The sequence below is a fragment of the Sylvia atricapilla genome, chromosome 11, assembly GCF_009819655.1.
Source record: "Sylvia atricapilla isolate bSylAtr1 chromosome 11, bSylAtr1.pri, whole genome shotgun sequence".
Lineage (NCBI taxonomy): Eukaryota > Metazoa > Chordata > Aves > Passeriformes > Sylviidae > Sylvia > Sylvia atricapilla.
Genome location: NC_089150.1, coordinates 919,390 through 944,981, shown reverse-complemented (window position 1 = coordinate 944,981; position 25,592 = coordinate 919,390). Strand labels below are relative to the sequence as shown.

Genomic DNA, 25,592 nt, shown 5'->3' with positions numbered 1-25,592 from the left:
CTTGTCGACTGAAGCAAAAAAACCCTGTGTCCCAAGCCTACCAGGTCAGAAGTGATTTGGAACATGTTTCTATTTGTGCAATAACAGCTTTTCTTGCACTGCTAATTGCTCATTAAACACCCTCCGTTCGGTCCTTAGCTGCCTCTGCCACAGCGGGGACAGCCGAGGTTCAGCCCTGCCCATTCTCACGGTTTCACCCGTGAAAAATAATGTCTCTTGGAAATGGAATAACTGGAGTGTTCACACGTTGGCCTTACCTCCAGAGACACCCGTTTAACAGAGCGCACAGGGAGTAGGAGGACAAAACATGAGATGAACAATACGCTCTCATCTTCCTCTTGTTCCCTCTGATTTACATCTCCGGCATCAGAGCAGCCTGTAGTGTTTAATGGAGATAATTAAATATCATTTGGAGACAAGATAGCTCTTTTTAGCAGAGGAGCAGCTCCTGCCTAGAGCCGAGCTGGAGCAGTAATTCACCGGGAAGCTGCAGAGGAGATGCTCCGGGAAGCTCAGCGCAGACTCGGGTGGGGGGAAGGAAAAGCAACGGAAATCAATTCGCTTGGCCAAGGTGCTTCAACGTGATTAGAGCTGGAGAAAGTCTTGTGAAAACTGGAATTAAGGAGTAGTTAAGATTTATTCTGGTGCCTTAATTGGAGGACCAAGGAAGTCAAGTGATTTGATTCTGCAGAAGTTCAGGATCAATGTTGTTTGAGCAGGTTTTATTGACTGGAAGATGAAATCTGATAAGGATTGAGGATAAGGAAGGGAGGTCAGATGTCCCCGCTGGCGCAGAGCAGAGGCAGCCCTGCCTGTGCCTCCCCCTGATCCCACCCGAGCCGGGATTTCCCGGGGCAAAGCCCAGCCCAGCGTGTGTCCAGCACAGTGTGGGGGCCGCAGGGCCCTGCCCAAACCAGCGTTTACTGGGTCAGGTCCCAGAAAATGGCCCAAAACATTGACAGAGTCTGGTCCCAAAACAGCACTGACAGCAGACAGGGATTGTCACCCATCCAGGCTGTATTTATTCCTGTATTTCAGTTGTCCCAGGGCTGACAGCAGGCAGGGATTGTCACCCATCCAGGCTGTATTTATTTCCTGTATTTTGATTGTCCCAGGGCTGACAGCAGGCAGGGATTGTCACCCATCCAGGCTGTATTTATTCCTGTATTTCAGTTGTCCCAGGCTGACAGCAGGCAGGGATTGTCACCCATCCAGGCTGTATTTATTCCTGTATTTCAGTTGTCCCAGGCTGACAGCAGGCAGGGATTGTCACCCACCCAGGCTGTTTCCAGGCTCCTGAGGCTGGCTCACACAGAGATGGGAGCTGTGGCTGCTGCAGGTCCCTCTCCTGCAGCGGGGGCAGCAAATCGCTCTGGGGAAGTTTCACAGCGCTGAAGGCAGCAATTACCAGACTCTGCTTTTTTATCCTGCTAAACCCTACTGAACACGTTACAGCGTCACGTCAGGGTCCGCGGCTCGTTAACTTCTGGGCACGGAGGAGTTCCCCGTGTGAGCTGGTTTGGGCTCTAAACCGGGGGGTGTCCGTCGGTTCGAGCAGCCCAAAGGACGCTGCTGAGGGGCAGCTGGGGATAATCCCGGCGGATGGCGGTTTGTCCCCGGGATCTGGGGCCGGGAGGTGATTCCAGAGTCCCCGGAGCCCGTGGTGAGGAGAGGCTGGGGCGGGACAGGGCATCCCCTGCCTGGGGACAGAGCATCCCCTCCCTGGGGACAGGGCATCCCCTCCCTGGGGACAGAGCATCCCCTCCCTGGGGACAGGGCATCCCCTGCCTGGGGACAGGGCATCCCCTCCATGGGGACAGGGCATCCCCTGCCTGGGGACAGGGCATCCCCTCCATGGGGACAGGGCATCCCCTCCCTGGGGACAGGGCATCCCCTGCCTGGGGACAGAGCATCCCCTCCTTGGGGACAGGGCATCCCCTCCCTAGGGACAGAGCATCCCCTCCCTAGGGACAGGGCATCCCCTCCCTGGGGACAGAGCATCCCCTCCTTGGGGACAGGGCATCCCCTCCTTGGGGACAGGGCATCCCCTCCTTGGGGACAGGGCATCCCCTCCTTGGGGACAGGGCATCCCCTGCCTGGGGACAGGGCATCCCCTCCTTGGGGACAGGGCATCCCCTCCTTGGGGACAGGGCGTCCCCTCCTTGGGGACAGGGCATCCCCTCCCTGGGGACAGGGCATCCATCCCCTCCCTGGGGACAGGGCATCCCCTGCCTGGGGACAGGGCATCCCCTCCCTGGGGACAGGGCATCCCCTGCCTGGGGACAGGGCATCCCCTGCCTGGGGACAGGGCATCCCCTCCTTGGGGACAGGGCATCCCCTGCCTGGGGACAGGGCATCCCCTCCCGGGGGACAGGGCATCCATCCCCTCCCTGGGGACAGAGCATCCCCTCCCTAGGGACAGGGCATCCCCTCCCTGGGGACAGGGCATCCCCTCCCTGGGGACAGGGCATCCCCTGCCTGGGGACAGGGCATCCCCTCCTTGGGGACAGGGCATCCCCTGCCTGGGGACAGGGCATCCCCTCCCGGGGGACAGGGCATCCCCTCCCTGGGGACAGGGCATCCCCTGCCTGGGGACAGGGCATCCCCTCCCTGGGGACAGGGCATCCCCTGCCTGGGGACAGGGCATCCCCTCTCTGGGGACAGGGCATCCCCTCTCTGGGGACAGGGCATCATCCCCTCCCTGGGGACAGGGCATCCCCTCCTTGGGGACAGGGCATCCCCTCCCTGGGGACAGGGCATCCCCTCCCGGGGGACAGGGCATCATCCCCTCCCTGGGGACAGGGCATCCCCTCCCTGGGGACAGAGCATTCCCTGCCTGGGAACAGGGCATTCCCTGCCTGGGGACAGGGCTGCGGGTCGCTGGAGCTGTGGCCCAGCGGCTGCTCGGGGGTGGAGATTTCCTTTATTCCCCCCATAAAAAGGCGCAGTCAGTTAACTGAGGGACAAGCTCTTCCCTGACGCTCTGGATTGGCGCTGATGCGCACCGGCACCTCCCGAAGGTACGGGGGGATCGTGGAACGACTGGAATTTGGCGGCTCCTAAAATGACAGACTTTTGGTAATTAAACCTCATTGAAATGAGCACCCAAATGACGCTGGGTCGTGGAGTTACCCACGGCCAGGTTCGCATGGCGATAGCGGGCCTGTGCCGGAGGCCGGAGGATGCTGAGGGTGCTGATGGTGATGGTGCTGATGGTGCTGATGGTGCTGATGGTGCTGATGCTGCGCCGGGCGGTTTCCACGGCAACAGTTGGGAATTGGCTCCATCGGCCGCCGGAACGGGCTGAGGTTGTCACCGAGCTCCTGGAGGGTCCCGGGGCCAGCCCGGAGCACAGGGACAGCCGTGTCCCCGGGGCTCGGGGACTGTCCCGAAGCCTGCCCTGGCCCTTCTCGGGGCCGGGGCCGGGGCTGGCACACACCTGCCCGACCTCGGGAAGGGCAGTTCCAGCCCCGGGAAGGGCAGTTCCAGCCCGGGAGATGCTGCTGGTGGCTGCTGGTGGCTGCTGGTGGCTGCTGGTGGCTGCTGGTGGCTGCCGGAGCGCCGGCCACAGCTGATGGGATTTCTTGCAGGGACATGTGAGAGCCACGCGTGGGTCCAGCCCGAGTGGGGCTCAAGCCTCTGCCCTCACCCCATGTCTGACCTTTTTTTATTTTTATTATTATTATTATTATTGTTTTGCCGATTCAGTTCCTTTTCTTTAATACAAGGAGTTCCTTTCCTTGTGCCAGGGTTTCAACTCCTAACGATGGCTGCTCAGGAACAAAGGCTCTGCTGCCTCATCCGTGAATCTGCCATTCTTTCCACGCTCCTGTTCACCTCCAGAAAATGAAATCATTTCCGTGGAATGGTTTGAGTTGAGAGGGACTTTAAATCCCCCCCAGTGCCACCCCTGCCATGGCAGGGCCACCTCCCACTGTCCCAGGAGCTCCAAGCCCAGTGTCCAGCCTGGCCTTGGGCACTGCCAGGATCCAGGGGCAGCCCCAGCTGCTCTGGCCGTGCTCATAAATCAATAAATGAATAAATAAATCACCCAGTTATAAGAATAAATGAATTGCTGACTGCTCTGGGTGCTTGGCTGCAGCCTTCAGTGCCCCAGCACATCCCACACTCTGTGCCCAGCACTGTGGTGGCACAGGACATGTCCACCCATAACTAAGGACAGGTCCACCCATAACTAAGGACAGGTCCACCCATAAGAAGTTTTCTCGAAGTGGCCAAAGCAGTATGTAAATGCTCTGGTTTAACTAATAATTACATTATCATTTCAAAAGTCACTGAACAAATGGCTCGCCTCATGCATGTGTATTTGTCAGTGATTTTATTGCCAGTGCTCTGCTCCAGATGTCTTTAAAGAGAAGTAATAAGTGTGGGATTATCCCTTCCCTCTCCCCCTGCACTGACACTGGCTTGCACTCCAACTTCCCCTGAAGGTCTCTGAGCAGAATTAGATCTTACTTTGTATGCAAATATATGGAACAGATTCTCGGTTTGGGCCCGGGTCAAACTTCACTGACATTGAGAGATTCCAGCTGATTTTTGGGGTTTGGGGGGAGTAGAGTGACCGCAGTCAGTGCTGGAGCAGGGCAGGGCTGGGGCCATCAGGTGGGCAAGGAGTGTTCTGTGGGGCTGCTTTGAGGTTCTGCCCCCTGGCTGAGCCGGGAATACACTGGGAATGCACACTGGGAATACTGGGTTGGCTCAGGACGAAGGGCAGTGGTGGGCTCACCCTCCCTGGATGTGGCACTCGGGGCTGGGTGACAGGGATCAGCCAGGGGCAGCTCTTGGGGCTCTTTCCCAACCTCCTCAGGGGCTCTGTGGCTCAGCAGCCCCCAGGGAGGGCTGGATGCAGGCTCCAGGCAGGCACAGTCTGCTCCCAGGGAAACGAGGGGCACGGGTTGCAGGTGAATAGTAATAATAATAGTAATAGTAATAATAATAATAATAATAATAGTAATAGTAATAAACACCCTGGAGTGGCCAAACCAAGAGGAGACTGGGTGGAGTCTCCAGGAAGCGTGCCCAGCCCCAGGGCACAGCCCCAAAGGGCCCAGCGGCACTGCCCCGGGTGTGGGCTCAGAACTGTGTGCTCAGGGAAGGGCTGGCACCCAGCCCGGCAGGGGAATAGGTTTTGTTCTCCTGGGAAGGCCAGAGGATTTCATTTTGGATGGGGAAGGTTTGGGGTGAGTGTGTCAGGAGATGGAGGATGTTCAGCTGCTGAAGCAAGTGGAGGCAAAGGGAATTTATTAACTGGAGTGTCTCAGAGAAGGAGCAGTTTGATCTCGGGGAAAGCTTTCCAAGTGGGCCAGACTGGCTGGACATAAATCCAACATTCACATGGCTGGAGCAGGGGAGGCAGAACTGGAGTGAAAGCACAGAAGGGAAGTGTTGGAGCTTGCCCTGTGAGATGAACCTTCTGTGGGGATCTCTGCTCCGGTTTAGGGGCACGGTCTGGGCTGAAACAGCTGGAGTTTTCATCCTGGCAGAGCTGCAGATGGACACCAGGAGAGCCTGGGTGGGACGGACACTTGGCTAGAGCAGGGCAAACCCTCTGCTAGGGCTGGATAAGGCTGGGCTTGTTCCTTTGGCTTTGTTTTCTCACTGCAAATTACTGTGTGCGATTGGGGGACTCTGAACAGTGCCGGTATTTATCCTGGATTATGGATTTAATTTTGCAAGACCTTAAGTGAGAGGGCTGCTTGCTGCCCTGACGTGTGGCTGCCTGATTTAGTGGGCAGTAAAGCACAACTGCAGCCCCCAGGCTGGAGCCTGAGTGGAGAGAGAACCATCAGGGCATTTGTGCCTCCCCTTTCTGGGCCCTGGGTAATTTTGGCAGTATTTTTCAGTGCTGTCAAGGCAAAGCTGCAGCTGGCAGAGCTGCAGAGTTCCCATTGCCATGACAACCTGGGCACGTCCAGGAGCTGCTGCAGGAGCTGCTCTGGCTGGGAGGAGGGAGCTGGACCCTGGCCAGGAGCCCCCAGTGCCACCCCCCAGTAGCCCCCTGCCCACACCAGCGGGGTCCCTGGGGTGCAGAGCCAAGCTGGGAGCCAGGGCGGCTTGCAGGAGCTCCTGCTGATGGGATTCCACCCTGCTGCTCCTTTAGTGAAGGGCCTTTAGGGCACACCTTGGGCGGGACAGGAGCCTGGCCAGGGCTGCACCCAAGGGGGACCCAACATGGGCACAGAAGGGACCCAAAATGGACCCAAAATGGTCACAGAAGGGACCCAAAATGGACCCAACATGGGCACAGAAGGGACCCAAAATGGTCACCAAATGGTCACAAAATGGACCCAAAATGGACCCAAAATGGTCACAGAAGGGACCCAAGATGGTCACAAAATGGACAAACGGTCACCAGGTCTCACACTTGGATAAGTTTTGGTCCATTTGCACCTTGGGGTTGAATTGTCCCATTCCAGCTCCAGGCTGTGAGGTCCCATCCTTGTCCCTCCCTCCAGCCCACCCCTGGTTGTGCTTTGGGGCTGAAAGTTGTGGTTTCTCAGCTCTCAGACCCTCCAGCAGAGATGTAAGACACGTGGCCATTTCTCAAGGCCACCGCACTCTGAGTTTCCCATCTGTGTGTTTATGACACACACATTAACTTGGTTTGTCCCTTTGTCATCGACACCTGCCCCTGATGTTCCTCCTGCTCCTTCCTCCAGCTCAGGTCAATGGCATTGTCCTAAAATCGTTTGGCCTGAGTTGATTTTCTGCTCTGGAATGCTTTAATAATTTCAGAAAAATCGCCAGAGGGCTTGGCCTGGTGTTCTCTGTGCTGTTTGGTAAGGAAGGAGGGCGTGTGGGGGAGGCTCCATCCTTCAAGGCCGGGTTTGATCCTGGGGATATTCCCGGGCAGTTCCAGGGCTTTCTGCTGCCCTGAGGGGCCACGGCTGCTCGGATGGAATGTCTCAGGGGCTCCACAGCCCCTCTCCTAAAACCGGGCACTGGGGCATCTGCCGGTGATGGCGATGGCAGGGCTTGGAGAAACCTGGGCTACAGGGGACACTGTGTGCCCTGGGGACATTGTGTGTGCCCTGGGGACACTGTGTGCCCTGGGGACATTGTGTGTGCCCTGGGGACACTGTGTGTGCCTTTGGGGACATTGTGTGTGCCCTGGGGACATTGTGTGTGCCCTGGGGACACTGTGTGTGCCTTTGGGGACACTGTGTGTGCCTTTGGGGACATTGTGTGTGCCTTGGGGACATTGTGTGTGCCCTGGGGACATTGTGTGTGCCCTGGGGACACTGTGTGTGCCTTTGGGGACACTGTGTGCCCTGGGGACATTGTGTGTGCCCTGGGGACACTGTGTGTGCCTTTGGGGACATTGTGTGTGCCTTGGGGACATTGTGTGTGCCTTTGGGGACATTGTGTGCCCTTGGGGACACTGTGTGTGCCTTTGGGGACATTGTGTGCCCTTGGGGACACTGTGTGCCCTTGGGAAATTGTGAGTGCCCTGGGGACACTGTGTGTGCCCTGGGGACATTGTGTATGCATTTGGGGACATTGTGTGTGCATTTGGGGACACTGTGTGCCCCTGGGGGAGACACAGCCCTTGGGGTCTCACTTTATTTTCCCACAAAATCTCAAGCCGAGGGTTGCAGGGTTGGGGTTTTTTTCTCCTTTTTCATTGAATTATTCAATAGTTGAAGTGAGTGAAATTAAAGATTTCTAGACTGGTGACGTTTGGAATATAAGAAGGATAGCAAAATCTGTTTCATTTGAACTCTAATCTCTGGTCATGTATAAAATGAATAAAATGCAATAAGTGTGGAGAAATATGATTTACAACAGCAGCCAGAGCCTGGCTCTGAATACCCGAAAATGCCAAGATTGTGTGTCAGTCAATTTAGCAGTGCAGTGGCAAGAGGGAGCAATGAAATGAAGGCTTTCTCTTTTGCCTTGCCTTTTTTGTTTTGTTCTTTGTTTTTTTGGAAGAAGTGACAGATGAAGAATTATTTCTAGCTCAAAAAAGCCAAGTGCTCAGCCCGTGAGAGAGGGAAAAGCCATTATTTTAATAATAGAGGTTGAGGATGTACATTACTCCTGCTGCACTTTGTGTTTGTCTCTTTTAGCGACGTGTAACTTATTTTAGAGCTTTGATCACAAACAGGAATGCCGAGCAAGAGACGTTAGACACTTCTGAGGATTGATAATGGGATTTCTGGAGCTCTTCCCTCTGGCTGTGCCTGAAACCCAGCCAAGTCCTGCTGTGACAGCAACCCTGCTCAGCCCCAGGGCCGCGGGTGAGGCAGCAGCAGGGCTGGGGAGGGCTCAGGACACTCCTGCTGCGCTGGGGACACCTGCCCTGGGGACAGCTGGCTCCTGTGGGGACTGCCCTGGGGACAGCTGGCTCCTGGGGGGACACCTGCCCTGGGACAGCTGGCTCCTGTGGGGACACCTGCCCTGGGGACAGCTGGCTCCTGTGGGAACTGCCCTGGGGACAGCTGGCTCCTGTGGGGACATCTGCCCTGGGGACAGCTGGCTCCTGTGGGGACATCTGCCCTGGGGACAGCTGGCTCCTGTGGGGACTGCCCTGGGGACAGCTGGCTCCTGTGGGGACATCTGCCCTGGGACAGCTGGCTCCTGGGGTCACACCTGCCCTGGGGACAGCTGGCTCCTGTGGGGACACCTGCCCTGGGGACAGCTGGCTCCTGTGGGGACATCTGCCCTGGGGACAGCTGGCTCCTGTGGGGACATCTGCCCTGGGACAGCTGGCTCCTGTGGGGACACCTGCCCTGGGGACAGCTGGCTCCTGTGGGAACTGCCCTGGGGACAGCTGGCTCCTGGGGTCACACCTGCCCTGGGGACAGCTGGCTCCTGTGGGGACACCTGCCCTGGGGACAGCTGGCTCCTGTGGGGACTGCCCTGGGGACAGCTGGCTCCTGAGGGGACACCTGCCCTGGGGACAGCTGGCTCCTGTGGGGACACCTGCCCTGGGGACAGCTGGCTCCTGTGGGGACTGCCCTGGGGACAGCTGGCTCCTGTGGGGACTGCCCTGGGGACAGCTGGCTCCTGTGGGGACACCTGCCCTGGGGACAGCTGGCTCCTGGGGTCACACCTGCCCTGGGGACAGCTGGCTCCTGTGGGGACACCTGCCCTGGGGACAGCTGGCTCCTGGGGGGACACCTGCCCTGGGGACAGCTGGCTCCTGGGGGGACACCTCATCCACTGCACATCCCATCCCTGGCCTGTGGACGTGTAATGGGCAGGGAAGGAAAGCCAGGAGAGGGACGTGCAGGTCTCTGTCCCCCTGTTGTCACTGTCCCTGTTGTCAGGACCTGCAGGGAGGACTTGTCCCCGTCCCCCGGGCAGGGCTCACAGCCCACCCCTGCACCCACAGTGGGCACAGGGTCACACACAGCACACACGGCGCAGGGAGGAGCCCAAAGGGCGGCAGAGCTTCTCCTGGGCAGGGCAGGGACACCCAGAGCTCACCCCACACCCCACTGTCCCATCAGGGTGACCCTGGGCAGGGCAGGGACACCCAGAGCTCACCCCACAGCCCCCTGTCCCTGCAGGGTGACCCTGGGCAGGGCAGGGACACCCAGAGCTCACCCCACACCCCACTGTCCATGCAGGGTGACCCTGGGCAGGGCAGGGACACCCAGAGCTCACCCCACAGCCCACTGTCCATGCAGGGTGACCCTGGGCAGGGCAGGGACACCCAGAGCTCACCCCAGAGCCCTGTCCCATCAAGGTGACCCTGGGCAGGGCAGGGACACCCAGAGCTCACCCCACAGCCCTGTCCCTGCAGGTGACCCCTGGAGCCAGGGCCAGCACTGTTCCCTCCTTGGCTCAGCAGCTCCCAGGTGGCTCTGAGCAGTTCCTGGGCACCTCTGTTGTCCCTGTGGCTGCTGCAGAAAGCCAAGGCCGAGGAGGAACCTGCTGAATATTGTCTGTGTGAACGTGTGACTTGTGGGATTGCCCCTGCTGCTGCTCCAGTTCCTCCCTCAGCCATCAGATGCTGTCTGAAAGCAGCACTTGTTTTTCCGTTGCCGCTCTCTCCAATTATCTGGCTAATTTAATTTCCTTCCAGATAAGCTGTTAGAGCTTCTCTTGCAGGCTAGAGGAACAAAATCCCTCCTCTTCTGCATCTGCATCAGAGCCCTCAGAGCAAGCGCTTCAATGTTTGCTATTTTGAATTATCACACAAGTTACGGATACAACCCATAAATGTTTATTTTTGGTGCATGCAAATTCCTTGCACAAGGAAGTTCCTAATATAAGGGAACAAGCTGTATAAAATATTTCGCTGGAATAACTGAGATATTTAAAATACAGACATTCACTTCAGCTCTCCTGCACACGTTTGCCTGTGAACCACGAGCTGGAAAACTCGATGTGCTGGGTGCTCTCGGGAGGTGAAAATGAGCAGTGGCTCTGACAAGGTGACAGCAGCAGGAGCAGTTTTGCCACGCAGGCACTGGGAATTGGGAATTTGTGCTTTTAGCCCCGTTCACTCCGTGCTGGCTGCCTTTGCCTGTGGCCTCTGCAGGTGTGACTCTCTGGGATTAGGATGGAGTTCTCCTGTTGAGGGCTGAGCCTCCTGCTGCCAGGAACGTGCTGGGACATGATCCATCAGAGCATCCCTGCATCCTGGGCACGGCTGCCACAGGGGCTGGGATGTGATTTTCCCCTCAGCAAGTTGGTCTCTCAGATGCTTCTATTTGAGGAATTCTCATTTTGTTGGCATAAATTGGATCTGGGGCAGGAATTGTTCCCTGGCAGGGTGGGGAACCTGGCACAGGGTGCCCAGAGCAGCTGGGGCTGCCCCTGGATCCCTGGCAGTGCCCAAGGCCAGGCTGGACACTGGGGTTGGAGCACCTGGGACAGTGGGAGGTGTCCCTGGGGCAGTGGGAGGTGTCCCTGCCATGGCAGCGGTGGCACTGGGTGGGATTTCAGGTCCCTTCCCACCCAAACCACTTGGGTTTTGGGATGTGCAGCCCGGCCAGGAGCAGTGGGGCTCTTTGGGCACTGCCAGGCTGCACAACAAGCAGCCACTGAAGGGACATTTTGTGACACTAAAATCCCATCCTTCAGTGGCACCTTTGGTATGATTGCCAGGCACAGAATTGAGAACGAAGGGGTGGCCCAGAGGCTCCCTGTGCCTGCCTTGCCATTTCTGCTGTAATTCCTGTGTTCAGCACAGCTCCTGGCAGTTGGTCATAGGTCAGGTTTGTTCCCAGACCTTGACACTTGTGTGACACTTGTCCAGCTCCCTGGACCATCTCCAGGAGCATCCCCATCCCCTCTGGCCCTGGGGGGGTTTATGGGATTGCTGCACCCCAGCAGGGAAGGGGTTGTGTGCATGGGAACAGGGCTCAGGAGGGCAGGGATGTGTGGATACCTCACAGGGATTTACATCACCATCAGGGGACCTGCGCCTCGGGAAGGAGCTCAGGGGTGTCCTGGCTGTGAGGCAGGAGCTCTGTCCCTGTGCAGGTCCCATCTCCAGGGGCAGCCCCACAAGGACAGAGCTGGCTGTGCCTGGACCTGCGGGATCAGCCCGTCCGAGGGGACAGGACCGTGTCCTGCTGCCTTCGGGGCTCTCAGGGAGCTCCCCAGGGAGGGTGGGGGGTCCTCACCCAGCCCTCGGACACCGAAATGTCCCGGGGCACGTTTGCATTCAGCTCCTTTCACCTCCGTGTTTCTGCAAACACACGGCGCAGGGGAGGCTAATTTTAATTTTTATTAAAAAGTGTTTCTCGTTCTTATGTTTGCACAACATCATGTAGAGAATGAGATAGAATCTTCAGATGACCTGGAAAAGCCTTCTGGGAGATTTATAAAGCATCCCCTTCATCTGTAAGAACATTTGTTTTAATTCCCATATAAAAGTGAGATAAATTAGCTTGTAATAGCACGGGCCCAAAAATATCTCCAGTTACCACTTTATTTCCATATTGCAACATAACACAATTCAGAGCATAATTAGAAAGCTGATTTAGAAAAGAGGAGCAGTTGCTCCTGATTAGACTGAAGGCAAAGCTTTAGCCTGCGAAAAGGATTTCTGACTCCTGAAGGGACTTCTCAAAGCCCTGAAGCTCCGAGTTGCTGTTATAAAACTGTGAGTTCAGTTCCTCTGGCCCAGCAGCTGGGACCCTCTCCTGGGCTGGCAGAGACAGAGGCCTGACCCTGCAGTTCCTCCCGGGGCAACCACAGCTCATCCACAGTCTGCCACCGATGGATTTTGTTCTAGAAAAATTGCCCGCTATTAGATGTGTGCGGTCCGGACCAGTCCAATTTTCTCTCAAGGTTTTGAAGGCAATTTTTGTGATTTGCATGAATAAAGCCAGAATCTGGAAAACATAAAAAAAATATCTAAAATTCAAATGGAAATCACTTATGTAAAAGAAGTGATAAAATCTAGGTGCTTTTGCATGTGAATGATGTCCTCGGGGTTGGGTTTTCTCCAGCGCTCGCTTCAAAGCCGCTGCATTTGCAGCAGCGTGAGAAGTTAAAATTTGTCACAAGTCAGAGTCAGCTTGAGAGAGGAGATTTGGGTGAGGACGACCCTTCAGAATGACTTTGTGCTTCTGTCACAGCAGATGTGGCTTCAAACCCTCCAGGGGGGTGGCCTGGGAGACCAACAGAGGACTGGCTTTAGGAAGCCTGGATCTCCTCTGGCACCAGCCCGGGATGGGTTGGGAGGGACATTAAATCATCCAGGGATGGCTTGGGAGGGACACTAAATCATCCAGGGGTAGCTTGGGAGGAACATTAAATCCCAGCCCGGGATGGGTTGGGAGGGACATTAAATCATCCAGGGATGGGTTGGGAGGGACATTAAATCCCAGCCCGGGATGGGTTGAGAGGAACATTAAATCCCAGCCCGGGATGGGTTGGGAGGGACATTAAATCATCCAGGGATTAAACCCCACGGCAGGGACACCTCCCAGTGTCCCAGGTGGATCCAGCCTGGCCTTGGGCACTGCCCAGCTGTTCTGGGCACCCTGTGCCAGGCTCCGGGGAAGGATTCGATGGCAGTGTCCCACTGAGCCCTGCCCTCCGGCAGCCTGGAGCCATTCCCTGTGCCGTGCCCTCCATCCCTGTCCGTGGTGTCCCCAGTTCCCTCCAGACGCTGCAGGGTCACTCTGGTGTCACCCCAGGGCCTCGTCCCCTCCAGGCTGGGGCAGCTCCTTCTCATTGCCGCCGAGTTGGAGCATCTCTCACTAAATGTGCATCTCCATTTCCTAATTGAATCTCGGGTTGGGGGCTGGCAGGTCGAGCGGCGCTGGAAAAGGCGCGCATGAGTTATTAGAGTGCCATTGTCGGTTCAATCTGATCCTTTGTACTTTAAGTCACCCATTTGCATTCATCTAAAACGCTTCCCCAGAATTTATCAGAAGGAGCGAAATAAGGAATGAAATAGTTTCACGTAAACTGCGGTTTTATGTCTGACTGGTAAAAGCACGCAGCAGAGATAAAACACAGAAAGCTGAGGCTGGGCATAATAAGCAGATCTGTTGGTTTGCCTTATCCTGGCGCCGCTCCCGTTTGTCAGGAGACTCTCCTCGTGCTGCAAAGGCGCTTTTCTCCTCGGGTCGATGAGCCACCTTCCACCCCGTGCCAGGGAAGAAGCAGAATTCCAGCTCCTGAGCGGCTGCTGCTGTTGCCGGCCACAGGCAGGACCAAGGGGAAAGGGTCGGAGCGAAGGTCGCGGCTCCCAGTTACACCAGTCCCCACTGGGGCAGCCCCTGGAGCCTGTGCCTGCCCCGCTGCAGAATGTCCCTCATTAAAGAGAGCAAAATTTAATAGATCAAAATGATAGTTATCCAAAAAACACCTCTATAAAAATTGAATATATTAGAATTAAATAAATAAAATCAAATCTGTAACATTAAAGATATCACAATTAAATTTATCGAAAATCCATCTATAAAAATCGAATATATTAGAATTAAATAAAATCAAATCTATAAAATTAAAGATATCACAATTAAATTTATCGGAATATATATATATAAATTAAATATATTTGAACTAAGTAAATAAAATAAAATCGATAAAATTAAATATATCTAAATTAAATTTATCGAAAATACATATATAAAAATCAAATATATTAGAATTAAATAAATAAAATCAAATATATGAAATTAAATACAACAAAATTAACTTTATCGAAAAATACATCTATAAAAATCAAATCTATTAGAATTAAATAAATAAAAATACATATCTGAACATGAAATATATCAAAATTAAATTTACCCAAAAATAAATATATTGCATTAAATCTATTAGAATTAAATAAATAAAAATTAGATCTATAAAATGAAACATGTAAAAATTAAACATGTGGGAGCTCTGGGTGCCAGAGCAGGAGCACTGAGCTCTGGGGACATTGGAGGAGCGGAGTGTGGGAGCTCCAGAACGAGGAGAGGAGAGGAGAGGAGAGGAGAGGAGAGGAGAGGAGAGGAGAGGAGAGGAGAGGAGAGGAGAGGAGAGGAGAGGAGAGGAGAGGAGAGGAGAGGAGAGGAGAGGAGAGGAGAGGAGAGGAGAGGAGAGGAGAGGAGAGGAGAGGAGAGGAGAGGAGAGGAGAGGAGAGGAGAGGAGAGGAGAGGAGAGGAGAGGAGAGGAGAGGAGAGGAGAGGAGAGGAGAGGAGAGAGAGGAGAGGAGAGGAGAGGAGAGGAGAGGAGGAGGAGAGGAGAGGAGAGGAGAGGAGAGGAGAGGAGAGGAGAGGAGAGGAGAGGAGAGGAGAGGAGAGGAGAGGAGAGGAGAGGAGAGGAGAGGAGAGGAGAGGAGAGGAGAGGAGAGGAGAGGAGGAACCTGTTCTGAAGGAACCACCCTGGGTGTGTGATGCGTTCCCATGGCTCTGGAATTCCCGTATATTCCGATCCTGGAGAGGCTCTGCAGAGCTGCTGCTGCCTCTGCAGCCCCTCACTGAGCTGCCTCTGGGCCTGGGAATTGTGCTGGATCCTCTAAAGTCCTGGGAATTGTTCTGGTTTGTCTGTTACGTGTGTTTCTGAAAAGACAGGTGTTTAAAAACGGGGGTAAAAGGGGCTTTTCTACCCCTCTGTGTTTGCAGAGCACATTTTTTTAATCCCTGTGGTTCCTTTGAATACTCCTCTCAGTACCTGCTCCCTGAGTTGAAAATATTTTTACTAATAATGAGCACAGCAGAGTGTCACAAGCACAGAAATTGTTGTGTACCCTCTGCTGATTTATTTCAGTGAATTGGAGAGAATTGAAATAAGTTAAAAGAAGAAAATCCCACCTTCCTCAATGTTTTTGAAAGTCAGAAATTTCTACTGATTATTATTATGGCTTATCTTTTACAAGATAAGCCATAATAATGTGTTATTATAGCTTCTCTTCTATAACTTACAGCTCAGCTAAAGCCTAATTTATATCAGGATGATTTCAGTCCAGATCTGATCTGCACTCTCAGTCGATGAGCCAAAGCTGTGCCGTAACTCACTGTGGGAATTGTGTTCAGGCACTGAGGCTCTTGGTGCGTTTGGGGGGACATCACAGTGGCTGCAGTGCAAAGGTCTCAGCTCACACACCCTCATTGCAAACTGGTGAAAAATCCGTGTGAAATGGGTGTGTGTGTGTGAATGCTGCAGCCTGGCCAGACCCAGTGTACAACAAGCGTGAATTGGTTAAAAATCTCTTTACAATGGGTATTTGTGTGTGAGGTGTGCTCCTGGCCAGGCTCGGGGTGTAACACATGGAAATTGGTTAAAAATCCCTTTACAATGGGTATTTGTGTGTGAGGTGTGCTCCTGGCCAGGCTCGGGGTGTAACACATGGAAATTGGTTAAAAATCCCTTTACAATGGGTATTTGTGTGTGAGGTGTGCTCCTGGCCAGGCTCGGGGTGTAACACATGGAAATTGGTTAAAAATCCCTTTACAATTGGTATTTGTGTGTGAGGTGTGCAGCCTGGCCAGGCTCGGGGTGTAAGACATGCAAACAGGTGAAAAGTCAGTGTAAAATGAGTGTTTGTGTGTGAACTGCTGCAGGCCAGCCAGGCCCAATGTGTAATACACATAAACTGGTTAAAAAATACTTTACAACGGGTATTTATGGCTGAAGTGCTGCAGCCCTGCCCGTGGTGTGCCACACATGCAGACTGGTCAGGAATCACAGGGTGTTTCTGTGTGAAATCACAGGGTGTTTCTGTCAGGAATCAGAGGGTATTTCTGTCAGGAATCAGCTGCTGTTTCTGTCAGGAATCAGTGGGTATTTCTGTCAGGAATCAGAGGGTATTTCTGTCAACAATCAGTTGCTGTTTCTGTCAGGAATCAGTGGATATTTCTGTCAGGAATCAGTCGCTGTTTCTGTCAGGAATCAGCTGCTGTTTCTGTCAGGAATCAGCTGCTGTTTCTGTCAGGAATCAGTGGGTGTTTCTGTGTGAAATCAGTGGATATTTCTGTCAGGAATCAGTGGATATCTCTGTCAGGAATCAGTTGCTGTTTCTGTCAGGAATCAGTGGGTGTTTCTGTCAGGAATCAGTGGGTGTTTCTGTGTGAAATCAGTGGATATTTCTGTCAGGAATCAGTGGATATCTCTGTCAGGAATCAGTGGATATCTCTGTCAGGAATCAGCTGCAGTTCCTGTGTGAAGTGTCACAGCCCTGCCCGCCGTGTGTGACCCGCTCTCTGTCGTCCCACAGCTCTACATCCAGACCACCACGCTCACCATCTCCATGAACCTGAGCGCGTCGGTGGCGCTGGGGATGCTCTACATGCCCAAGGTTTACATCATCATCTTCCACCCCGAGCTCAACGTGCAGAAGCGCAAGCGCAGCTTCAAGGCGGTGGTGACGGCGGCCACCATGTCCTCGCGCCTGTCCCACAAGCCCAGCGACCGGCCCAACGGCGAGGCCAAGACCGAGCTCTGCGAGAACGTGGACCCCAACAGTGAGTACGGGGCTCTGCAGCGCCCCAGCCTTCACCCTGCACCCCGAGTCTTCACCCTCACCCCAGTGTTTCACCCTCACCCTGGGCTTTCCTTCACCTTCACCCTGGGCTTTCCTTCACCCTCACCTTGGGCTTTCCTTCACCCTCACCCCAGGCCTTCACCTGCTTGCTCTGCTCCATCCCAGGGTTCACAGCTCTCGTGTGGTGTTTTGAGAATTCTCTGGTTTTGTCCCCGGTTTTTGAGCCGTGCCGTTGGGCAGGAGTGCGTCAGGAAGGGTTTAGGAGGTGTGGGTGACTCGTGGTGCCCCTGCTTCCTTTTTGTGGGTGAGGGATCAGCACATCCCTGGGCAGAAAGCCCTGATCATAGAGCCCTGATCAGCACATCCCTGGGCACCAAACATGGGTCAGCACATCCCTGGGCACCAAACCCGGATCAGCACATCCCTGGGCACAGAATCCTGGGCACAGAGCCCTGCAGCCCGTGTCCAGCTGGCCCTGGCAGGGACAGGTTCCTTGGCAAGCACCAAGTCCATCAGTAACTCTGGTAACCCAAGTTTTCATCCTGGTTCTCGCAAAGTTGCTTTGCAAGAACCTCACAATCCCTGAAGATTCCCATTTAGGGATTTTATCTGGTCTTAATGCAAATCTTCCCACCGATTTAAAAGGAAAATAGATGGCAAAGACACTTCTAGTTTCCTTGATGTGCATAGCAGAGGATAGCACAGCACGAAATTACAGACTGGGGCCATCAAATTTGATTTGCATTTGAATCTGGAAGGAGCTGAGGAAGGAGACAGCTGCACAACTCCTCAGCACACTGCAAAGGTTTGGGCACGTCTGCAGTTTTTGTGAAAAACCAGATCTGAATGTGCAGAAATGTCCTTTCCCTGCCCGTGCTCCACTGATCCCTTTGCTGCTGGGATCCCTGCCACCTCCTGTCCCTTGGTGCTGCTGGAATTCCTGCTTCATTAATGCTGCTGGAATTCCTGCTTCATTAATGCTGCTGGAATTCCTGCCTGGTCATAATCCTGATGGAATTCCTGCCTGGTTAATGCTGGAATTCCTGCCTGGTTAATGCTGCTGGAATTCCTGCCTGGTTAATGCTGGAATTCCTGACTGGTCATAATCCTGCTGGAATTCCTGCCTGGTTATAATCCTGCTGGAATTCCTGCCTGGTTATAATCCTGCTGGAATTCCTGCCTGGTTAATGCTGCTGGAATTCCTGCCTGATTAAAGCTGCTGGAATTCCTGCCTGGTTATAATCCTGCTGGAATTCCTGCCTGGTTAATGCTGGAATTCCTGACTGGTCATAATCCTGCTGGAATTCCTGCCTGGTTAATGCTGGAATTCCTGCCTGGGAGCAGCATCTCTGCTGTCAGGGCAGAGTGGGAGCAGGCAGCAGATCCCTGGCACAGCACTTTCCCCCTGCTCACCCCTGCAGGATCTCTCTCTGATGTCTGATCATGCAGGTGTACAAAACACATTCCAGCTGGGAAAAGGAAATTCAGCCTTGGCTGCTGGGCTGGGCTTCTGACACGGGCCAGGGAGGAAATGGTTCTCCCAAATTAAGGGCTGTTTTAGCCTCATCCAGCTGTAGGGGACAGAGCCCTGAGTGCAGGAGGAGATAAACGGGATTCCTGCCCGGGGGCGTCACTCAGTGACACTCAGGGTCCTCTGCCAAGGCAAATCTCAGCGAGGGAAGGAAGGAAAAGAGAATTTGAAGTGCGGCTGGGCCAGGCCCGGGGAATGTGTTGCTGGTGCACCTCACAAATCACTGGTGGGATCAACTAAGCTGAAATTAGTTTGTCCCCCACAAAACCCCGAATGTGAGAATTTCGTGCCAAAACTTGAACAGAGAGAAAAGCACCCAAGCTGTGGGCTGCAGTGTCCCCTGGGGGAAGCCCATTCTGGGGACATCCCACCGCAGGGTCCCCTCCTGCTCTCATCCTCCTGTGCACATCTTATGGCTGCCTTCCGAGAATATTTTCCCCTCCCACCAAGGAACAGGCAGGTTTTTCTTTGGGAAGGGAATATTTTTCCTATAAATAAATACTTCTCACCTAACCCCCGTGGTTCTGGCCAGACACCCCATTTTAATCCAGGGCTGTAGACCAGAAGATGTTTTTCAGAGGCACAAGGGGCAGAGGTCCCTGGCTTGCCCAGATAGGCCACTTCTGCCTTGAGCCTTCCCTGAGTGGGATTTTAAAGCTCAAAAATGTGATTGTTAGGAAATGTCCAACCTCTGAGTTTCTGGTTTATAAACTTTTACTCCTTTTCCGTCATTTGTAAAATACGTGTTTTTAAAAACATTTTCATTATTTCTATAGAACTCCATCTGTTCATAGTCTCAGCTGCACCAGCACTAATCATTCATTGCCCAGGTCTGTGTGTTCATAGCAATTATTAGAAAATCAAATGGAATAAAACTTCTGCTGTACTTTAAAGGGTTTGGGTACATTAGTCACAGGGTAACTGCTACAGTCACTGCCCCACAGCATTGATTAGGTTATTGATCAGCCCCCTGATCAGGCAGTGGTCATGGATGTGAATGAAAGTCAATCACTGAACACCTGAATTCAGTTTCTTTTTTTAAAGTTTAAATATTCTGTTGAAAGTCAGAACATCCAAGCAAAAGTCCTCAAACTTGATTTTCGGTGAAATTTTGAGTATGGTGTCCATTCATAAAAATGTGTTTGATGTTTTTATAGCAATTTCGCTTTGAATATATATTCTGCTGTGAATAGGGAAATTTCTAACGTTTTACCAATCAGAAAACAGCAAATGAGAATTACAAATTGCCCCGGATGCATCAATTCTTGGAGCAATTTTTAAAATAACCTCAAACACCTGCTTTCAAAGGAAAACCAAAGGAAGTTTTTTCAGCGTTTCTCCATGAGGTTGCCTTTGCTCCTTGGGCTGGCCCCTGGTGGCCTCAGCCTTGGGGCAGGGGCAGCCTGGTGCCCCCAGGGCTCTGCCAGGGACATGGTTTGGCTCTTGGAGCTCAGGGGGGGAATTCCTGGAGAGGACCAAAACCAGCCAGGTTACTCTCAGAGTGAATTCAGGAGTGTCCTGGCCCAGCTCAGGCCGTGTGAGTACAGTGGGGGTTTGCAGTTTGATTTTCTGCTCTGGCTCATGGGCTGCTGCTGCTGCTTGCTCAGCTGCTGGCTGCTGCTGGACAGCCCTGAGTGTTTCCCACCTCCCCAGCCCCAGGGAGCACCAGCACAGGACCTGGGCACCTCCAAACACTGGCAATTTGAGGGCTGAGCCCAGGTGGATGAGGTTTATGGCTTGTCCTACTCACAAGCCACAGGCAAAGCACAAGCACAATGTGGGTGGTTTTACAGTGAAACAGCCCTGAAAAAACCTCCAGGTTTTAGTGGGCCTTTAAAGGAGCAGAGCAGCCGTGGCTGCCCCTGGACACCTGGCAGTGCCCAAGGCCAGGGTGGGCACTGGGGAAGGTTAGAAGGTGTCCCTGCCATGGCAGGGGGGCACTGGATGGGCTTTGGGGTCTCCTCCCAGCCACACCTTTCTGTGGTGATGGGCAGGAGCTGAGGGACCGCTGCCCACAGCTCTGGGCTGATCTGGGAATTTGGGCTCAGGACAAAATGTCCCAAGCACTTGGGAGAGGGGTTTGGAGTGAGTCTAAGAGGAGCCACTGATAACCAGGGAAGGAGAATCACTGGACAGGCAGTGACCTCATCTCCCACCCCTCAGCAGAAGGGACTCCCTGTGTCACACATTCCTGGGGTCTCCGGGAAGGCAGAACTTTCTCAGGCTGAGCTCCCCAGCCACGCCGTGGGAGGGCTTCGTGCTGAGTGGGATAAATCGAGGCCAAAGCTCCCAATCTATTTAGGAAACTGTTGATGGTTGGTGCTTGCCATCTGCCCTGTGCCTGCTGTCCCCCCTGCCCACGTTTGGCACGGGCAGGATTTGGTGCACAGCAGCTCTGGCCCCGGGGTCAGTCCTGTGCTCCTGAGTGCCTTTGGGTGATCCCACACCATCTGGGAAGGGGTTTCTGTGCGGGCCGAGGTGCAGCAGGCAGTGGGCTGTGTGGGCTGTGTGCTCCAGTTTGTGCTGCAGGAGCACAGTGTCAGCCCGGGAGGGAAACGCCTCAACCTCCAACGCGCCCTTAACTTCTGCTGGGGTTTACATGTGATCGCTCCTTCCCGAGGAAAACACTCCGAACTGGCTGTCGGTGCTGCCAAGGAACCTGGGAGTGACTCTGTGGCTGAGGAGGGCTGAAACTGCAGCCAAAATATCCTGGAGCTTGTTCAGGGGAGAGGAAGGAAAAGGCTGCAGAGGCAGCCCCGCTCCGCTGGGAGCAGCTCTCCCGTGTCTGGAGGTCCCTGAGCCCCCTGGCCTGGCTCTGCCCGGGGCCGGGCTCCTGTGCTGGTGCCCCTGAGCTTTGCAGTGCCCAGAGTGGGCAGAGGGATGGCAGGAGCTGCAGGCTGTGAGCTGTGCCCTGTCCCAGACCTGTCCTACACTCAATGTATTTACTTTCCCTGTAGACTCCATACCAGCAGTAAGAAAGAGTGTTCAAAAGTCTGTTACTTGGTACACTCTTCCACCTACTGTATAGCTTTTGCCTGCTTTCCAAAAAGGTAAGGAAAAACCAGCTTTTCTTCTTTTATTCTCAAATGATGATGATGATGATTTTTATTATATACGTAATTATATGAGAAATGTTCATTAGTGGAGCTGTGTTTAAAGTAATACCTAACTTAAAAATTGTTCACAAGCCCATTACCAAAATGTGCCATGGGAGGGTTGGCCTGGAAAGGGCAGAGCCCTGACCTGGGCCGCTCCAGGGCCTGGGGTCCCCAACACCAGCCCTGGGCTCTCCTGCTCCCACTGCCCTGGGACCCCCGAAAAGCCTCTGAGGCTGGGGAGGTTTGTTTAAAAATGGACAAACGAATGATCAGAAGCTAATTCTGGCCCCCAGATGTGACAGCAGGGCCAGGCAGTGTTCCCTGGGGGACCCCAGCACCTCTGGGGGAGAGAGAACACCTGCCCAGGTGTGAGCAACCCTGCCCACTGCAGAGCTGGAACCGGCTCCGAGAGGGTTTGGAGAGCTGCTCCTCCCAGTGACCGCTGCCCCCCTGGGAGCACGAGTGAACAATTTTTGAGGGCTGGCTTTGCCTGTGTCGTGGCTGCCTGGTGGTGACCTGCTGATGTGTGAGCTCCGGGGTGGCTGGGGCTGCATCCGGCAGGAATTCCTGCTTCCCTGCGGCAGTTGGATACGGGAGGGATGTGTTAGCCATTGATGAGTAGTTCTGACAGGGGAGAGATGTGTTAGCCATTCAGGAGTAGTTCTGACAGGGGAGGGATGTGTTAGCCACTGATGAGTAGTTCTCACCGCTCCCGGGTGCTCAGGAGCCTTTGCCCAGGTACAGAGGGTTGTGCTGACCCGGTTCCCGTGGCTCTGAGCACTGGGAAAATCACTGTATTCAGCCTTCCGAATGTTTAGCTGGGCCTTAATAGGCGAGAACTTCTATCGGCCAAGGCTGGAATGCTGCTTGAATTGAGTCTGTGAGTCAGAGGAAAGGAAATTACCGGTGTCTCTGAATTGCCCCGGCTCCAGCTCCAGTTCAGCCCTCTGAGTGCTCCAGTTGGATTTTACTGTACCGAATCAGGGCCATTACACCCACTGCAGCTCAGGCAGAAAGGGAGGCTGAGGCTGTCCGAGGAGCCCAGGAGCATCCAAGGGCTGGGGAATTGGAACAAGGGCCGGGAGGAGAAGGGGCTTCTCCGAGCATCCTGCACAAAGGGCAGCCAGGACAGGGCAGATCTGCGAAACCGAGATCGCTAAAGGAAGGAGAGGAGAGAGAGAGAGATGGAAGACACCTAAAGCTCAGGAGAAATCGATTTTTAAAATAAAACAAAGCTTTTTTTTTTTTTTTTTTTTTTTTTTTAATGGTACAAAAACTAATTAGGAGCTTGGATTCTAAAAGGATTTTTTTTCCCATGTAATAATGGAGATAACCCAAGGAACTGCTGCCTGCAAAGGCACACAGGTAACTCTGTCACCCAAATACTGTAAAAACCGATTGGCCACTCCGATTCTTTAAGCAGATTTTAAAATCTGGTCCAGCAAAGCTCTGAACACGCTACAGCCAGGGATGGTTCGGGCTTGTGCTGGTGCTGCCGGTGTTTTCCATCTCTGCCCCAGCGCCGCTGCTCCAGCTCCCGAGCCCTGCTTGTTGGTTTGATTTGTTTTCCCAGGAATACAAAGCAGGGAGCAGCAGGAAACAATGCAGTGCATTAAAACCAAAGCCGGGCTAGCAGGAAAACATCGGCCTGCTGCAAATTGACACTTGTTTTGCCGGTAAGGTGTTTGTAGCAGGAATGAACAGAGCTGAGCCCTGACGTGACTGTATCAATGTCTGCCGCGGATGCACAGGGAGATGTGTTTGTAATGCTTTCAATTGTTGCCTGGGAGTGACAAATGGGACTTCTCTGCTCTGGAGGCTGATGAAAATACAAGGCTTGAGAAACGCTCGGTGGTGGCTGTGTGAGGGGAGGAATTGTCCATCAGCCAGCAGGGCAAGGAGCCACCTGAGGCTTCCGCAGAGCTGCAGGGTGGCACTGGCCCTGCAGGAGAGTCTGCAGCACTTTGCACCTCCCCAGCCTGGGGCTCTGCCGGGGCTGGGGACACGAGGAGCAGCTCCCTGCGCTGGCCCCGGCACAGAGCTGGCACAGCCTTGGCTCTGCACTGCTCTGGAATTGGGGTTGGGGGCCCCAGGCTGGCCCTGGGCACTGCTGGGGCAGGGAGAGCGCCACAGCGCTTCTTGGGGGGATGAGGGGCTGTGGTGGGTTTGGGGAAGGCTGCTGGACACACGGACACGGGCACTGCTGGTTCCAGGGGCACTGAGGGGTTTGGGAAGGCTGCTGGACACACGGACACGGGCACTGCTGGTTCCAGGGGCACTGAGGGGTTTGGGAAGGCTGCTGGACACACGGACACGGGCACTGCTGGTTCCAGGGGCTGTGGTGGGTTTGGGAAGGCTGCTGGACACACAGACACGGGCACTGCTGGTTCCAGGGGCACTGAGGGGTTTGGGAAGGCTGCTGGACACACGGACACGGGCACTGCTGGTTCCAGGGGCACTGAGGGGTTTGGGAAGGCTGCTGGACACACGGACACGGGCACTGCTGGTTCCAGGGGCACTGAGGGGTTTGGGAAGGCTGCTGGGCACACGGACACGGGCACTGCTGGTTCCAGGGGCACTGAGGGGTTTGGGAAGGCTGCTGGACACACGGACACGGGCACTGCTGGTTCCAGGGGCTGTGGTGGGTTTGGGAAGGCTGCTGGACACACGGACACGGGCACTGCTGGTTCCAGGGATGCTCTGGGGGTTTGGGAAGGCTGCTGGACACACGGACACGGGCACTGCTGGTTCCAGGGGCACTGAGGGGTTTGGGAAGGCTGCTGGACACACGGACACGGGCACTGCTGGTTCCAGGGATGCTCTGGGGGTTTGGGAAGGCTGCTGGGCACACAGCCACGGGCACTGCTGGTTCCAGGGGCACAGGGAAGGTTTGGGAAGGCTGCTGGACACACGGACAGGGGCACTGCTGGTTCCAGGGGTGCTGGGAGCCAGCCCAGGCAGGAGCTGCTGCCCTGGCACAGGGTGCTGGGGGTGCAGGGGTGTCACCCCTGCCCTGCCCTGCATGCAGGGGAGCTCCTGGGTACTGCACAGCTGCAGCACCAGTGCAGTCACTGCCTGCCCTGGGCGCAGAAATGCAATTCCCGAGTGCTCTGTAGGGGACTTGTTGTCAGAGGAGTCACGATGTGGTTTCAGACTGGTCTGGGGCTGCTGCTGGAGGAGGGAAATGGTTCCGGTTCCCCCCAGGGCCGAGGATTTCCCTGCCTGTTCTCCTGCCCACAGCCCTGGGAGCACAGGCAGCACCGTGTGGTCCTGGGGACAGGCAGGTGACTCTGGGGACAGCCCAGCGGCCCTGGGGACAGCCAGCTCTTTGAAGGCTGTGGGTGTGAGCTGTGAGATGCTGTGTAGCTCATCAGCCCCCAGTGTGTGCTGTGGAATAATTATTTGCTGGATTAAAGTGTCATTTTTGTTTTAAATCTGGCCAGTTTCAAACGGAGAAAATACTCCGTGTTTAACCTCACTTGAGGGATTTTCTGTTCCGTGGAGGCTGCTAAGAAATGAGAATTTGCACTCAGAATTGAAAGACTTTGACAGCTCTTCAGTGCATCTATGTTGATGCTGGAATGGCTGACTGGAAAACTAAACACCACAAATTCCTTCGAATGCTGATGTGCTTATTTTAAGTGTTGCACAGAGGAGCATCTTGGCCCTGGGCACTGCCAGGGCTCCAGGGGCAGCCCCAGCTGCTCTGGGCACCCTGTGCCCGGTTCCCCACCCTGCCAGGGAACAATTCCTGCCCCACATCCCCTCTGGCACTGGGAGCCATTCCCTGGCTCCTGTCCCTCCATCCTTGTCCCCAGCCCCTCGGCAGCTCTCCTGGCAGGGCTCGGAGCTCTCCCTGGAGCTTCTCCTCCCCAGAGGAGCACCCCCAGCTCTCCCAGAGGGGCTCAGAGAGAACATTCCCTCCCGTCTGAACATTTGGGGATCGTGTCACTTTCTTCTTTACGTCTAAAAATAATTGCTTTGGATGGAACATTGATATAATTGCCGGCTCCCATATTAATTATCTGCAGACTGTCTCACACCTTTCAGGACT

At 54.4% G+C, this 25,592-nt stretch overlaps 1 protein-coding gene across 1 annotated transcript in view; it reads left to right on the top strand.

The window, feature by feature from the left end:
• GRM7 (glutamate metabotropic receptor 7) overlaps positions 1 to 25,592 on the top strand; it is a 196,682-nt gene that overhangs the window by 160,168 nt on the left and 10,922 nt on the right. The window contains 2 exon segments of the mRNA XM_066327148.1: positions 16,643 to 16,889; positions 21,398 to 21,490. Coding sequence (XP_066183245.1) covers positions 16,643 to 16,889; positions 21,398 to 21,468 — 318 coding nt within the window. The 3' untranslated portion in view covers positions 21,469 to 21,490.